This window comes from Zeugodacus cucurbitae, chromosome 5, assembly GCF_028554725.1.
Source record: "Zeugodacus cucurbitae isolate PBARC_wt_2022May chromosome 5, idZeuCucr1.2, whole genome shotgun sequence".
In the NCBI taxonomy this organism is placed as follows: Eukaryota; Metazoa; Arthropoda; class Insecta; order Diptera; family Tephritidae; genus Zeugodacus; species Zeugodacus cucurbitae.
The window spans coordinates 14,485,414-14,504,171 of NC_071670.1; the positions used below are offsets into that span (position 1 = coordinate 14,485,414).

An 18,758-nucleotide genomic window follows, 5' to 3' on the forward strand; every position below is an offset into this window, starting at 1 on the left:
ACAAGGTTATGGAGTCACAGGGAGTGATGACAACGACGCTAAGTATGCTCCATTATTACTACAGATATTATTAAATCTCCAAGCATCATCCCATCTAAACAAGTTCCATATGATAGTTATTGCCCTAGTGTCGAGTCATACTTATTTAAAAGATCGTGTAGCATATGTGGCCTATATTTTTCTTCATATAAAGCCACCAATCAACACAAACAATCACATAAAAACAAGAGCTGTTACCTATCGCGAAAACTCGTCCTCAAAGAATTGCGGTTAGACGTGCCCGAGAGATTCTCTGTTTAATGAATGATGACGATGCTTTATGGATGGAAGAAGAAGATGTTGATGCGAAAGATGTTCTTGACATCCAAATTCAGAACGAAAATGAAGTACCTGATTTACCAATAATAAATGATATAAAGGAGTGGGTCAAAAGTCCATTGACACAAGATGATTAAGTTTTGTATTTTTAATTAGCATAATTAAGTATCTATTATTTCTTGACTAGTCATCGGTTGTCTCTGTACTTTAATATTTAACTAAATGTTGATTTTATTAAAGATTATACAATAAATATAAGAATCAATAGAATAACCTGTTCTTTTTTTATTTTATGATAAATCCATAAAATTGGAAAATGGGCGACGTCACGTCAGGAGGGGGGGTCAGTTCAAAATGCGACAACTTGTGACAAGGAGGGGGGGAGGGATTAAAAAGTCCTTAAATTCGTGTGACGTAATTTATGGATGGCCCCTTATACATTAAGTGACATCTTGTAATAGTAAGAAACTTAAGCAAAGACAACGTTCTGAGCAAACTAACCATTAGAAAAAAAAACTTAACAAAATTTGTATTTTTTAAAAAAGCTACACTAACTATGTTTGTGTGCTATTTTATTTTTTTTTTTTTGTATCTTATAAGTGTTATCAATAAGTATCATAAATTTGTACACAATATTTAAATTGAATTTAATAAGACTCATCTATCAATGTCCAACACAAATCAGCAAGCAACGAGTCAAGCTTTTAACCACTGCACTGATAAGAAATAACAACAAGTAACGTTTGAAAGAAACGTTAAATGCTTGCCTAAGGTCAAAATTTAAGTATAGATTGCAGTAGTTAATTTGACTTTGACATCGCGGAAAGAACATTGTTTTAGTGCCTTGTATATTAGAAAATAAATTAAAATGAATAAGTGTCCAATTGGCCTATCGGTGTTGGCTTTGCCTAAGTTTCTTACTATTACAAGATGTCACTTAATGTATAAGTATCAAAGGGTAAATTAAAATATTGACGAAACGTGAGGGAAAAAACATTAAAAAAATTGATTAAATTTCATTTTTTCGACATATTGGCTAAAAGGACACAAAAAACATTGATAACCCCAAAATCAATCTTTTTTGTACAGTCATCTAAGAACTTAAAGACGGACTTATTCTGAGAAGCTTTGCCAAAGAAAGTTTACCAAAAAAGTCAACATTAAAAAAGTTAGAGACCGAAGAAAAATGTGCCTTTCTCTTACAATGGGCCACTTTGATGAAAAACTTCAACAAAAATGTTTGTATGAAACCATGATTGTAACCTAAAAAAAGTAATGATGCAGTTCGATTCGTAGGACCCGAAATAGGGGGAAACCGTCGAATTTAGTCTTGTCTTTTTTTGACTATCACAGTGATATTATCGATAAATTTTTATTAAGCCGAAATACAAAATTTCGGTATTACCGATCTAATAAAAATAATAATAATGAAATAAATAATTATAAATAATTTCTTTATTTTGAAAATATAATAATATTATTTTTAAATTAACTTTGCATTTATTAAATTTTTAATTATTTTTATTAATAATATAATTTTATTTATTTATTTATTATTATTTATTTACATATTTAAAATTAATATATTTAATTAATAAATATTTAAGACTAATAAAAATAAATAAAATATTTTTATAATATTTTATCAAAAACAATGTTCATATAAAGCCTGACAAGCCTCATTCAAAATCCCCAGAAATATAAAATTTTATAAATTTTACGAATATAGCAATAATACATACAACCATTTCTTACGAAAATATTTAAAAAGAAAATTTTGGGATTCCGAAACTTCGGGACTGTTATAAATATTTGAAAACTTATCTTAATTTGTAATAGAACTATCACACTATCTAATTTTATTTAACAGAAACTCTTAGCACTTTAGTATCATGATACCGATATATCGGGATTGAAATTTTTGGTTAGAATTTTAAAGTAAATCATTGATAATAAAAGCTTTTCAACAATTTTAAGCATGAAGGTTTAAAGGCTGAAGTCTAGCTTTAGGATTGGGATACATCGCCTTATTTTAAAGATTTCGAGATCCCGAAAGCTTCATTTAACCCTTTGACGCATCAATTAGCGCAACGAAATTCGCAATTGTTCGCACACAACTTGCACCAAACACACCAGTTTTGATGCTGATGAAATGTGAATGCATGTAATAAAACGATTTATTTTAGAATAGATACACGGCATCAACTAATTTTATTCTTCTTATTATGAGAGTCGAAAATAATAATCTGTTAAAAATTAATTGTATTTCATAGTAGATACAACACGAGTCAGACTCGTTACAATCATGTTAGGCACAAAAATTGTACCAAGAGTCAAACTCGTGAAATGCGTCAAGGGGTTAAGACCGCAAAGTTCAAAAATTTAATAGGAACAAATTTTAATATTATATATAATAAAAAGTTAGCATACATGAACAACATTAAAAACACATAAAGAAAAATAATATCTATTAAAATAGTTCGGGATCCCGAAAATAATATATAAGCCGGCATTATTCAAAATTGCAAGATAAATAATATTTAAAAGACAATTAAAAAATGCATATTAAGAATAATTTAAATTAAAATAAATTATAAAAATCAAAAAACTTTAAAATGTTTTTTTTTATTGAATTTTTTAATAATTTTTTTTTTAATATTAATAAAAGTACCTATGTACTTTCGTACTCTTTTGAGTTAATGAAAAGGTTTAACCTTTTGCAAATTAAAAATATACACCTACTTTTGTTTGGCTGTGTAAAACTATATAAATACATATGTGCTTGCCTCTCTATCTCAAATACCATAAAACAGCTACTTTTCTGTAATATACCACCGGTCAAGAACAATATTGTCCAAATTCCTTTTACGACGTCTAATTTTGCAAATTAACACTAGAAACAACATATTTTATGCTTCACGGTTTCACGCCAAAAAATTACAACCTCAATTTCCCGACAAATTACAAACACACACATAAAAGTTTGCCAAAACACATAAACCACAAAAATAAACAAACACAAAAAATGTTATTAACTCAGTGGCAGCCGCACAATTAACCAACAAAAGAATCCATTAAAAATTGTTAAACCAATTGCAAGTCAGACATGAGTGCTTACTAAGAAGAAGAAGAAGCAATAGAGAAACACAGTAAATAAGAAGGAAAATGAAAATAAAATGGTATCATAAAATTATATATGAAAAAAGCAGGTAATCAAAAGAATATACAGTCAAATGTACGACAGCTGGCTGACTAACTGAAGTGGCTAATTGGCTAACGGCCGCGCTGACCAACTGGCTGAGTGCGATGCATTGGCTTTAATAGAAACTTTTAACGCTTGAATAATTGGCATCGCGTGCGAGAAGCGCGAAGCGCAAAGAGCAGAACACAAGCGAAGATGCGCTGAGTTAGGCTGAATGCCGCATGAGTGTGTGTGTGTAGGTAGAAAGAATTGATAAAGAGACTGCTACCGTATGGACAGGTATATTAGCGCTGTAGAATTGAGCTAGTGAAGCTAGAAGTAGAGGTGTTATTTTAGCAAGAAGTAGTGAATGTGAGCGCCATTCATACATATGTACCGACAAGATAAGGTGTTGCGCGAACAGATAAAGACTAGTCAGATTCATAATAAGAACGATGCATATAAATCTAATTGTAGTAAGTTAATAAGTCAGTGAGTCAGCTGTGCTACTGCATTCAACTTTGTAATGATACTAAAAATACATAATGAAGTGTTGAAAAGCATTGCTTACAGTAATTCAGCTATTCAGCAAAAATAGTATATGCTTTCTGGGTGGTAATTCCTATTTATAGTTCAATTCCTTTCTTTTATTAGCTATTCAGCTACATAAATACACTTATTCAGCAATATACAGAACCCTTTACATAAGAAAGAAGTTTACACAATTAATTAAACATGTATTCAGCTCAAATAATTGGTACTAAAAACCTGAAACGCATTGCTTGCAATAATTCAGCTATTCAGCAAAACATAGTAAATGCTTGCTGAGTGACTGATCAGATTTATAGTTCAATTACTCTTATATGTTAGCTATTCAGCTACAGAAATACACTTATTCAGCAATATACTAAACCCTTTGCATAAGAATATAATTTACACACATGTCTTAACATTTATTCAGCACAAATAATTAGTACTAAAATCCTATATAAACGTTTATATTTGGAGAGGCTATAAATAATTTATAAAAAACATTAGTTATTCAGCTATTAAGCTTACAAGGCACACTTATTCAGCTAATTTTTATATTTAGAAATATATTATTAAAGGTGAACATACCTATACAAGCAATAAAACATAAAAAAATTAATAAAAATAAGCTCAAAAAAGTTAGAAAAGTATTGTAGACAAACATTTCCATCAGTAATTCAGCTATTCAGCAAATGTTAACAACTATTGATTACCTCTCATCCTAATTACATCTCTGATTTAGTCTAAATCTTGATTTTGAAAAACTACTACTATTAAAATAACCGCTTTGTCAGCAAAGCAATTTCGGGAAATACGCAATTCAGCAAAGTAATAAATTAGCGAATTCATGAATTAAGCACAACCATGCATGAAAACATGATTCAAAGTTAGCTATTTCACACCTATTGCACTTTAGTACCCAACATTTAATGAGATTCTTAGTTACATATACATATACACTTATCAATATTTTATGAATGAGTTCCGCAATTCAGCAAATTTGTTAGCATAACATATAAAATTGCACTCAGTGAACTATTTTTGAACAGTCATATAATTATTAAGCACAACTTATTTAATTCAATCAAAAGTTTTTACAAAGGGAACCCAAGAAAATACATTCAGCAATTCAGCAAAGTATTCAGTTATACCATTATAGAAGTTATTTTGAATTTAACATGATAATTATCAAAAATTTCGATGCCAGCAGTGAAACAATCAAATAATTGTCTATTGCTTATTCAGCTATTCAGCTAATTTTGGTCATATATGCCATCCATGCCCAAATATATTCAATTGAAAGCACTTCGCACAACATATTAAGCAATTCAGCAAGGTATTCAGCGGCTCTATTCACTTAATCTTATAGATGTTCGCTTGAAAATCGGCTCACTTTCCCCAGCTGAATTTTATTTTTCAATATTTTTGTGCGATTATAAAAATTATTCCTGTTAACAGTAGATAAAAATATAAAAGATGAACAATAAGAAATTTTAGGCAAACATTTGCTAGAATTCTTGCACTACCTACTTGTAATAAATTATAGAAATGAACTTGTAAAATTGCTCCAATTTCCCGTCTCTAATCTTCATTCGTTTTCATTTCTTTCTAATGCATACCACCATTACATTAGAGAAAAAAAGTAAAAACCAGAGCAATAACAATAAAAAAAGCAATTAGAAATAGCGAAAAGAAAATTCTGCGCGCGTTACCATGATATGGACTAAGTCATAAAAAACTGCCACGGTTGCATGCGTTGTGGATTGCTTGCAATTATATAAATAAAATTGGCTTGCTAATCGAAATGCGATGAAGCATCACTGCGAGTTTATTGATTTGTGGTTTGAAAATGTGATTTTGTAGCATTTTTAATGTCCGATAAATAAATTAGCTGACGATGTCTTTTTGGCGAATTCTTATATAGATAAATTCTATATGGAGAGTTCTAAAGAACAGGGAATAATACGGATTATCTCCGTTTCCAGATGGTTTTACCAAGCTTTTTGCTGAAGAAGCTACAACCCCGCGGATTTTGTCCAGCCAAATCAAAACAAAATATGTGAAGACTTTAAAGAGATAATTTAACTTGAAGTATCGTAATTATTAGTTCCGACCTAATCTACTGGATGAACATTTTCCACCAAAACTTTTTAATTGAAATTTTCTAAAATAGAAAGATTCAGAACTCAGCATTAGTAAGGTCTAGACAAAACCTTAACCGTAATTAGTTACTACACCTTCAAATCATTAGGTACTATATGTGGATCTAGTGTCAAATAACTCCAAAAGTCTCGAGATTTCGAAAAACTCTAGTTTAGTAAAGGTTTGATCCGATCCTGCAGAGGATTCGAAAAAGACTCAATGTCTTCTCGAGAGTAAGATTCGAAATATACTAAATTTTTGATCATAAGTAAAAAACACATTCTTCCTGCTCAGAGATCGGAAGACTTAATTACTTTCAGAATAATGCAAATATCAACAAGTAAGGAAGGGCTAAGTTCGGGTGTAACCGAACATTTTATACTCTCGCAATTTATATATTTAACTTTATTTATATTATATAATACACAATTTGACCCACATATTCGTCATATATATTGTATAAAGTCCATTGAAAGTTAGAAACCATAATATTAGGTTAGAAGCACCCTCGTGTTCGATATATGGGGCCTTAAAACCTCTGGTCCGATTTCGGCGATTTTCAGAATGGGGCTGCCACACTATTAACATAGTATTTGTGCAATGTTCTGCACCGATATCTTCACTAGTGCTTACTTTATATATTGTAAAGTAAACGATTCAGATCGTCTTCAAAGTTCTGGTATATAGGAAGTAGGCGTGGTTGTGAAGCGATTTAGCCTATTTTCACAACATATCATTGGGATGTAAGGAAACTATTACAAACCAAGTTTCATTGAAATCGGTCGAGTAGTTCCTGAGATATGGTTTTTGACCCATAAATGGGCGACGCCACGCCCATTTTCCATTTTGTAAAAAAATCTGAGTGCAGCTTTCATCTGCCATTTCTTAGTGTTTCTGACGTTTTTCGTTAATGAGTTAACCCACTTTTAGTAATTTTCAACCTAACTTTTGTATGGGAGGTGGGCGTGGTTATGGACTGTATTAGGAAGTGGCTAAAAAAACGACTGCAGAAAGTTTGGTTTATATAGCTTTATTGGTTTTCGAGATATGTACAAAAAACTTAGTAGGAAGCGGGGCCACGCCCACTTCCCCACAAAAATTACATCCAAATATGCCCCTTCATAGTACGATCCTTCATACCAAATTTTATTTCCATAGCTTTATTTATGGCTTAGTTATGGCGCTTTATGTGTTTTCGGTTTTCGCCATTTTGTGGGCGTGGCAGTGGTCCGATTTTGCTCATTTGCTCGAAAGCAACCTTCCTATGGTGCCAAGAAATAAGTGTGCCAAGTTTCATCAAGATATCTTAATTTTTACTCAAGTTACAGCTTGCACAGACGGACGGACGGACCGACGGACAGACAGACATTCGGATTTGAACTCCACTCTTCACCCTAATCACTTTGGTATATATAACCCTATATCTAACTCGTTTAGTTTTGGGTGTTACAAACAACCGTTATATGAACAAAACTTTAATACTCTCTTTAGCAACATTTGTTGCGAGAGTATAAAAATGACGAGACCTCGCAACGCTTAACGAGCCATCCGTAGAACTATCAATGTAGAAATTTTCTCTCTGAGCATCAAAAAGATGATATAGTGAGCTTCGAAAATGAAATGATTCGGGTAAAAGTTTTAGGTTATTTAACGATCATTCGCCTAGGAGACTTTAGTACATAGTTTCTCAAATATTTCTTCGAAGACGTGAGTTCTTTTCGATTGATCACATTATATTAAATATTAAACTCATGTTAACATAAACAACGTACTCACCTTTCAACAAATGCTGCAATATATTATCCTTATGCTCCTCCGAATGTGGCTCACCCAACACGATCAGCAAATAACAACCGGTTAGTGGACTAGGTGGCCCAACCATGCCACCGCCCAAACTCGATGGACCACCACCGCCATCAGAGCAAGCGGTATCGAGTGGTGGACGACCGCCCGCCTCTTCGGACGGTGGCAATGAGCTGGCGCCCGCATCGGTGCCAGCATCATCGCCGCCCATTGATGAGGTGGAAGCGGCACCGCCCAAACCAACAACGCCACCAACACCGCCACCATCACCCACCACACCGCCGCCAACTGTTGCATCACCAGCTGCGGCTGCGTCAACAGCTTCCAAAGCATCCGCCAAACCCATGCCAGCCGTTGCGTTGGTGGTATTCACAGCGCCACCGCCATTCAAGTGCTCTGCCACTGTTGTGCCAGTGCCGTTGGTCGTAGTAGTTGTGGTTGTGCCGCCATTGGTTGCCAAACCGTTGCCTTCACCATTAGTAGCGGCGACGCTGGCATTGTTGCCGTTGCCGTTGGCCATGGTTTGCGGCGTCTCGTGTGTGTGGCGCGCTAAAGTCGGCTTACGGTATTTGGTTAGATTTTTTTTTTTTGCGGTGTACTGTTGTGGCGCTACAGCGGCAGCGCGGCGTTGTCCTAAAACGTGTTTTCAATTAAATTTAGTGAGATTTCAATATTTTTTTTTTTTCAATTTTAGTTTTTGTCGATTTGTTTTGCAGCTCTGTAGTTTTTGTTTTAGTCACAGCTTTTTAAGTATTTCACACACAATTTATTCTTTACAATTTCGTCACTTTTAAACGCTACTGTTTGACAGGAACCTGCTTTAAATACACGCAGCGTGAATTGTTGTCGTTTTGGAAACCACACAATTCTACGATTGTTACAGCTTCAGCTCGACGCTGTGCTCAACACTCAACTTACACACACGTTTACTTTGATTTGAATACTTCTTGGAAGCTTTCAATTCAAAATCAGTCTTTTCTTTCTTAGTTTTGTATTTTTTGGTTTTATGCGGGGGAATTTTACTTTAACTGGTTTGTGTCTTGGCTAGTTTGCGGGTTTTCAAGTACGCACTAAATCACATTCACAGAAATGCTTAAAAATCGTATATAAAAATTCATTCGAAAACAATTTCAAAAACTTGTTCAATACTTCTTCGCTCGCTACACAATGCTCTACTTTACCGGCTGTGACGCGTTGCACTGCTCCTCTCAACGTAAACTACTTGCGGCCTTGCGGCGTGTTGCTGTGTGTCACTTGTGGCAAGCGCCGTTGTTGACTAACTGATGTACGCGAATTGCGGCAGCGCTTCGTCTTCTAGAAGAGAGCGCACAATTTGCTGCACTAAATTTTCTCAGTTGTTGTTGTTTTATTTACAGTTTATTTTGTGTTTTGTTTTTTGTTTGGTCGCCTGCAAGTTGTGGCACACGACTCCACTTTGTCTATGCAGTTGTTGTTAGCACTGTTTGTTGTTGTTATTATGCATATGCTCTTGCTGCTTAACGTTTATAAATGGAAATTGGAAAAGCGCGTGAGTTGCAAATTCTATTTAGCACTTTTCTTGTTGCAACGTGTGTACGTCTGTGTTGGTTGCTTGTCAAATTGAAAAGAGTTTTTGAAAGTGAAGTTTTTTGTTGTTGTTTTTTCGTTGCACACAGTTGCAAATGCAACGTTTACAAATTAATTTATTTAACTTTTAGTTTTTGTTGTAACTAATAAATATTTTTGACTGCTGTATAGGGTGTTTCACAAGCTTGAATTTGTTTTTCAATATTTTTTCTTTATTTTTGTTTTTGTTGGCGCTGTTTGTTATTTTTTTTATTATTTTATTTAATATTTAATTTTTTCTAGTTTTACATTGCTTTGCTGCGGACTTGTAAATACTTTAATGATTTTTATTGATATATTTTCATTAATAACTGTATTTTTATTTTTTTTTTTTTTGTTTTATATAGCGTGCTGTATGACTGAGTGATTTTTAATTTTATGCATAAATCCTTTTTGTTTTTATTGCAGCTTTTTTGGTTTTATTTTCTTGTATTAACCAGCTGCTGGCATTTAAAGTTCACCAAAAGCTGTAAAATCTGAAAAAAATATGAAAAAAATAATTAGAGTATTGAATATAAAAAATAATAGAAGTATGTATAAAAATAATTTAGATTACTACCAAATATAAATATAATATAAAATATAGTTCATTAGGAATCTTAAAATTTTTAAAAAGAAATGAAATTTCTTCAAAACCCTCTTAATTGACTCAATTAGTATTAATAAAGAAGTATGCGACCCCTCTTCTTGATTAAATTAACAAGTTGTAATTATATTGAATTACCTTTGCTAAATTTTCTTATAAATTTTATTAAAGTGATATTCTTAATTTACTCTATTTTAATACTCTATTTTAATACGCTAACAATTAAAAATTGTTAGCTATTAAAAGTAGTTTGATATCTAAACTAACTGCTAATTTACTATTTTTAAAATTTTGAGCATTGGAATTGTCTATATTTCCTTAATTTTGTCAAGACGAACTTAATTGACACAACATATGTTAACGTAAAAGATAATATAGACTAAGATTTACTAAATTAAAACTAAATATAAATTCACATTTAATTAGTACTTTAATCAAGATGCTATTAAGCACTAACTTAATTGACTAAATTCCTTTAATTAATCCAATATAGATATGTATATAAATATTGATGTACATATGAGTCAATTTAGATACATCCCTAATTGGCTCAATTAACAAATTTTTCAACAATCAATATTAGAAATTTCCTAGCTAAAGTTGCTGCTTCAATTCCTTAATTACAAACTCTTTAATTGCCTATATTAGCACGTAATTGAGTTAAATACACACTCCTTAATTGACTCTCTTAACATGTAATTGAGTTACATAATTACACATTGACTTTATTAATATGTAATGACTTCATTTTGAACTATAATTGACTCTATTAACAACTTTTCTACAATAAAAAATATGTTAAATGCAGATATCTTACTAATTAACTTAATTAAAATACTGACTTAGCCACTAATTCAATATTAATAACTCCTTTTCACACAATTAATGATTTCTTTTTTGGTGTATGTATTAATATAACCAAGCTGCTCATTGTTTTAACAAAAGCGCTGTTTAAATATTCTCCGAGCCATCTCATTAATTGACCAAATTAACCAAGGAAAACCGCTTTAGATGCAGACCTAATTTAACTCAAACTTTTTTAGAGACTGAACCTGAAAGTGAAAAATCACCATTACACTTCCAAAGGAAAAATCAGGCATGACTCTCACCTTCACCACTTTTAGCACAACTACACTAAGAACACCCTTACTACACTTACAACAACAACCATTATTTAAGGTTAACAAAAGCAACATATTTAGTTCCGTGTCGCTGCTATTCGCCCACTTAGTACAAACGATTACTCATCAACTAAGCAAATAACCGAAAGCATGAAAGCCGAAATGAGAAAGCACACAAGGGATGTATCGCAACCGCCAACAAGGCGATTGTACGCAAACTTTTTGCGGTGAGTGTAAGTTAACTAAGTTAACATTATGTCCAACGGCAAAGCCGTTAACAATAAGAAGCCAAAACAGTTCCAAAAAAAAAACAGCAAGAATAAAATCAAAGAAGCATAACTAAGTGATATTATACTGACAACTCCTTGGTTTGGACGCCTGGAACACACACTTGTTGTAATTATTGTACGCTCAGTGCTTTTCTAACAACCTTTTCACATTGTATGCATACATAATATTTAGTAATTGTTGGAAAAAGTGTCGTTTATATGAAAATACAGCATAATAAAATTTGTCAGCTAAATTGTATGCATTGTCATAATGCCATATTGTGGCATGATAGGACGATAAGATTATATGATTTGCAGAAAAAGTAGTCGTTAAGGATAATATTACCAGTGGTTATGAAATTGTTAAATATTTATATGGTGTCTGTGCTTTTTATGCATGTATTATAAATATATTTGTACATAATGCTGATATAGCTTTAAGAAGATTACCATTACTTAAGTAATTACTTAAGAAAATCATAAAAGAACACTATTCTAATATGATACTTTTGAGCCTTTGAAAAATAAATTATATAGGTTATTATTAAAACAAGGAATCATTACATCATTAAGTAATCATTACTACTAATAAGGATTACTATCAAAAATAATTACATTTAATATTGATTATTGTTAATAATATTTTTAAATTGTAATTGAATACTGTAATCAATGGAAATAATTACATTTAATAATTACTTTTATTAATGAACACTCGTGTCAAACTTTAATTTCAACACATCAGTGGATCATTCAGTAACATATTTTCACTCAGACTTATATTAGATATAGACCTATATCTGACATTTGACCCGCCTCGACTTAGATAATTGGTAATTTAAAGTCTAATTAATTATAACTTTTAGAAAACTTTTAAAGCCTTTCAAACAATAAATTTTTGTGCATGAACTTTATAATCATCCAACCCGTTTGCATTTTTATTTTCAAACACCAGATCTATCACTCCTCTCCTCCTCCAATTACCACTTACTCATCGTGATGCCCTGTCAAAAAGTTTACTTCCCTCAGCGCTAATGCTGCGTACACATTACTAAAAATAGCTTACACATCGTCGCGTTTATGTCGTCGCTTCATGGCGAGCGAAAAAAAATTATGTTTCCATAAAATTTCGCAATTAAAATGAAGTAAATGTTATAAATAGCATTTTCAACCAACAACAAAAAGTAAATGTTGCAATAATTGCGAAGAAAGACGCAGCTGGATGTAGACAAATGCTCACAAGTGTATAACATAGATGATCTGTTAAGAAGATACATATGTCTTATCTGACTTACAGTAAATAAAGCCAGGAAGCGTATAGCTGTGCATAAAAACAGTTATTTAAAAAAATATTCGTAAATATTTCGAGCTGAGTGTGGTCATCTCGTTTAGTTTGAGCCACTTGAAAATACAAATCCAGGATCAAAGTAACCAGCAGTTGAATAAAATAAGTAAAGTTTCGATTGCAGAATACAAAGCTCTCCTTATTAATTATCGACCGAAGGTATTCTTACTCTAAATTCTACGTCGAAGCAACAGTGATAACCTCAATTGACCTCATTAGATTATTTATTAGCGATATGTAAGATCCAGATCTCATTCTGTTAAGGGATTGACTTTTTCGACCCAAGAATAATACTTTCATACAAACGAAACATAGCAAAAATGATCATATAAAGCCCCAAGTCAAACTTCTTGAAAGACTTTAAAATATTCAACATCTTTCGATGCTATTTCTAATAAGCTTTGATCCATACTTATTAATTTACTAATTAATTTAATTAATGTGATATTAAAGCTTATTCTTAATCGAATCTATTAACAATATCAACTAATACAAGTACTTTAGCCAACATGATAATTGACTCTCTTTTTGAATATTAAGGATACAGACAATTTCTAATTTTGTAAAGACGAACTTGATTGACTCAATAAGTATTATTATAGAAAACATATTAATATTGATATTTAATAGGTGTAAATAATTAAACCATAATAAATGATGCTAATTGCTTTAATCAAGTTGCTATTGAGCAACGACTTAATTGACTAAATTTTCTTAGTTCACTCAATAAACAATTTGGGATCATATGTATATACATGCATATATATATATATATTAATGAAGAAATTAATTTAGATATATCTCTAATTGACTCAATTAACAATTTTTTAGCAATCAATATTAGTGTAACAAATTTTCAAATTGTTTTATAAAGTTGCTTTTTCAATAGCTTAATTACACACTCTTTAATTTACTCAACTAACATGTAATTGAGTTAATTATACAAACTGAGCTCATTGCATACTCCTCAATTGACTCTATTCACATGTAATTGACTTTATAATTCATTTTGTACTATATTATATATCTAACTAATATCCTTAATTAAAATAGTATTAAGTTAATTAAATATTAATAGACTCTTTATTGACTCAATTACTTTTTGTACCTGATTTAAAAAAAAAAATAAAAGTGAGACCTTTCTTTAACTGACTCGCCTAAAAATGTACAAGCATTTCAAAGCAAAACCAGCTTTTAGGGCAGATTTTATGTAATAACATTTTGAACCATGTGGCTTGTGTGCATGACTACCATCGGAGTAGTTGTATGATCAACACCTGAACGAATCTTTTAAGGAACATATTGAAAAAGCAGGTGCTGTCAAACCTTCGTATATATTTCAGACATTGAAAAGCTGCTCATTAAGTTCAGTAGTCGTTCGTAGCTTTCTAAAAGCTTTGTAGAACTCAAAGCACAACAAGGAACAAATAAGAAAGAATCTCCGAAACCTCTGAAAGGAATATCTCGTTAACTTTTCGCTCGCCCATCAAGCTTTTTGAAAGAATGTAAGCTCTCTTAATTTTTAACAGTATAACGCTACCGTCTGCATGCTGCTCTGCCAAAACTCTGTGTGCAGTTTTTAGTTGTAAAGCTTCTCAGGAAACTCATCTTCCGTTCTTTGATTTCTAAAGCTTTAGGAACCTTTCTTATTTCACAGAACAGTAATATGTACACCACATATGTAGAATGGACGAAGCTTCGTGAAATACGTAGAGCAATTGAAAAGCCAAGGCGTTCCCACTAAGCTTTTGGAAAATATGAAAGCTTTTTTTAACGTTTTCACTGATCCCCCTATCCATTCTTCTTTTAAGCATTATTTTTTTATATTCCAAAGGTATGTTCTTCCACTCACCAATCAATTTTAAATAAATGATGCGCTTTTGGCAATTAATTTTTCTTAATCAAACTAATTACACGATTTGCTTGCATTTGCTAAATTACGAATAATACAAACGCTCATAAAATTTCACAGTGCAAATGCAAATGTATGAGGCACTAACGGGCACTAACCACTGTGTGCCAGAAGTTAGGGCGAATTTCGTGCGTTCATAGACGAAGGCCTTAAAACATATATTTATGCAAATTTATATTTATACGCGAAAGCATTTCCGCCGCACAACGAACACGCGAGTGCCGACAAAAAAGGGAGTGGCAACAGCACTTAAGACGAATGTCAGCGCACACGCATACATTTGCGACGTGGTTGATGATGATGATTTGGATGATCATCAACACTGAGGACTTATGGTAATGATGAGTATGTGTACGTGGAATACACTCATTGCTCTTCATAATGTTGTTATTGTTGCTGCTACTACTGCTGCTGCTGATAATGACAATGATGACGACACTGTGGCGGCGCTGACTCGCACATACACGTAGACGCGAACGCTGTCTTTGAACTGCGCCCACCCCCACTGTCGGTTGCCGCATGCCGCACGCCGTCTCATACTAGTTGTTGGCAGTTTTGTCAACTTTGTTGCTCTTGTTGTTGTTGCCTGTCTTTTTGACTGTGACTTGTGCGCTTGTTGTTGGCCGCTGTCAGTGTTGCCGCCATTGCTGGTGTTGTGGAATGACATGCGAACAATTCACATTTGCGGTGAGTGCCAAGCGTTTCGAGTTCTTTTAGTCCTTTCTTTTTTTCGTTGTTGCTTTAGCACTTTCAAGCGCATTTTTGTTTTTGGCCATGGCAATGATGGCGTGAAGACTCCTCCAACATAGCACCGCACGCACTTGCCGAATTCAAGGCGCTGCTGCTGTGGCATAGTCGCTTCAGGTTGGCCTCTCTTACGACTTTGTGTGGGTAGTTGAAAGCGCTTTGGTGCCAAAGCAAATTTTCGCTATTGAATATTGTTAATGAGGCGCAGTTGGAAATTGCTGGCAGGTTCTATTTGTTTCGTGTGCTTGTTCTTTCTTTAAATTTATTCTATGGCTTCGTCTTCTGTCTGTGTACTTTGCTATGCTTTGCTAAGTTTTGTGTGTGGCAAAGGAAGAATAATGAGCGAGATTTATTATGAATGTCTTGCGGTGAATTGAATTATTGGAGCGAAAGTAGAGAATTAATTGCTTTGATTTTACTGCTTAAAATAAGTATGCGAGTTTAACTGTGCTTTTGTGTTGAAGAATTGAAGAGATTTGTAAATTTCTATTATAAATTTTAATCAATAAAATATTGAAGAATGGTTTTAAACTCGCTCTAATCAGCTGAAGGTTTTCATATGAAGCCTTTTCATAACAAAATATACTCGAAGATTTTGCATTGGCTAATAATAATGAGGAACGAACTCAGATCACTCAAATATGTGAATTGCCGTCGAAATTCGATTGGGACTAAGCTTTTTTGTTAAGGTCGTTTTGAGAACTTTCACTAAAAAGAAGTCGACCCCAGAGTTTTAATGAATACGACGAGAGCAAAGGCAATTAGGTTAGAGAAGAAACGACTTTCCTGAGTATTCATTAATATTCATCCATCTTTTTCTAAAACTATATGAGGATTATTTATACCACTACAACAACAAAAATTTTTATGTTTGAAACTTTCACACGATTTTATTCTCGTTCTCAGAAAGCTATTATCAAGAAAGGAGCATGCGTTCTCTTTTTTAAGATAAGACTTCTAAATGTTTCCCATAATGTGAATTCGTCGTAAAGAATTCACAGCTTTGAAGTTTTTATTAAAGTTGGAAGTTTTAAGCTCTTAAAACGATTTCCGCAATGTGAAAGCTTCACTTCAATTCGTCTAAAAGTTTAAAAACGTCGTAATTTTACACAAATAATTTATTCATATAAATTCGAAGCATTCGAAATTAGTCAGTATTTTCGAAAAACATTGCTTCGTACTCTTTACTTTCCTCGTATGTTGCTTTCATTATAAACAGTCAAGTATTAAGAGCTTTAAGTTTTTTAATAGATTTAAGCTTTTTAAGAGCTTTCCATTGTTTATAATCTCAAGCTTTTGAAAACTTTTAGTGATTTCTATAGAATTAAAGCTTTAATTATATATACTTGGCAGAGGAACCGGTTTAAGCTATTATAGCCGAAAGCTTTAATTAAGTCCTCCAAATTTGAAAGCAGTCTAAACTTGTTACCTGTTTAAAAATACCATTTTTCGCAGAAATCATTGCGAACTTTAAGCTGAAACACCGCTTTCGGGTTTCTAACAAAGAGCTTTCACACATTTACGAGCTTTTTAGGCAAAAAGGTGCTTTAATCTTATTCAAAAACCTTCTCAGCATAAAAGCTCATCCCGTAGTATAGTATAGAAACAATATACTTTTTCGAAAATTAATTCAATATATAACAATTACTATAATTTAGAGCTTTTTTATAGCTTTTCGGCATTACTTTATCATTAAGCTTTAACAAAAGCTTATACCGAGAATTTTAGTGTTATTTATCAGAAATGACTCATTATAAATCTCCTTCAACGGCCCACAGTAATTCTAATGTACCACAGAAGCTTTCACTATATTTTTATTTTTCGAAATGCTGCACTTTCCTCAGTCTCCGTATGCAACGAGATGAAAAACCATCTATTCCAGCTAATTTTAGTATCGACACAACTCCCTCAGCGCCAACTACATATTGGGCTTTCCATAATTTATTTTTGAAATGCCACTACGACGCGCATATACTAGTATCTGCCGCCAATTGCAGTTGTTTTGCCATTTGCCGTTTGTGGCTGATATTTCTGGTGAAAATTCTGCGTCCATGCAAGATGAGGCATAGCAAACGGTGCTATGGGGGCGCATAAAAATAGCTGAAGTCATCAATCAAAGGCAAAACAAACAGCAGACCAAACTGGCAGGCGAGAAACGGCAGCAAAAAGTACAAAAGGCAAAAGCAGAGGATTACATAAGTCATTGGGATGATGAGCAAATATAGCATGTATAGACCAGCAGGGGCTCACACACATATGCTGAGAGCAATAAGCCACAAGCTTTGCATTAACTTTAGATCTCTTAGATATATGTAGCCGATACATTAATGCATGCATATATTTATGTGTGCAGAATTATTTATTACGAAAATTGCTACTCATTTCAGCAGCTGACATCTTGTAGGCACTACCCTCCTGCACACAGTTAGAGACGCGCCTGCAGAGCTTAATGAAAATCCCAGCGGCAGCGAACTCTTGTACAGCAGCTATGCGAGGTCCCGTGCGAGTTGACATGCAGGCTCGCGCTGACGACAAAGTACAGCTGGAAAACGTGAGTCAACGTAGTGAGTCCATACAAACACACACACGCACACACGAAGTGCGCACGACAAAGTGCTAAGAGAAGACGAGTTATGGGCTCACTTGCGTTTTGACTTGCTGTCAGTCGGTTCGACGCACTGTTGTGCTGACTGCTAGGGCTGTTTGACTAACGCGCCGACTGACTCACTGCCCAACACACTGCCTGCCTCCCTCTGCGATTAAGTGCCTTTCTGCATAGCAGACAAAGATCAACGATGGCGTCGTTGTCGAAGACGTTGTCTATGCCAGCAGGCTAACAAATGGCCCACGACAAGTTTGCAAGTGGAAAAACTAGTGGAAGACAACGATGAAAGAGAAATTCATATATACATACAAATCAGCTATGAATCTTTGGAGATTCCAACTGTTGTATGTTGGAGAAAGAGAAGGGTTAAAATCAAGATTAATGTTGAAAAAAACAGGAAACTAAATTGTAGGGCTGGAATCTAATGAGTTGGCCGTTACAAGCTGAAGGTGGCAACCAGACAAAGTGAATAATAATATAACGGTATTTTCAAAAATCGCACACTGCAAAAGCAGATGTCGTCAGAACTTTGTGAAATAAAACAGAACTCTGAAAATTGGTAATAAAATACTTCTACTTTCAGTAAAACATCG

At 33.3% G+C, this 18,758-nt stretch overlaps 1 protein-coding gene across 4 annotated transcripts in view; it reads right to left on the reverse strand.

Annotated features, from left to right (window-relative positions):
- LOC105218772 (microtubule-associated protein futsch) overlaps positions 1-18,758 on the reverse strand; it is a 218,429-nt gene that overhangs the window by 177,398 nt on the left and 22,273 nt on the right. For all 4 annotated transcript variants that reach the window (XM_054231027.1, XM_054231028.1, XM_054231029.1 and 1 more), the window contains exon 2: positions 7,949-10,056. In XM_054231027.1, coding sequence (XP_054087002.1) covers positions 7,949-8,495 — 547 coding nt within the window. In that variant the 5' untranslated portion in view covers positions 8,496-10,056. The remainder of the gene's footprint in view (positions 1-7,948; positions 10,057-18,758) is intronic.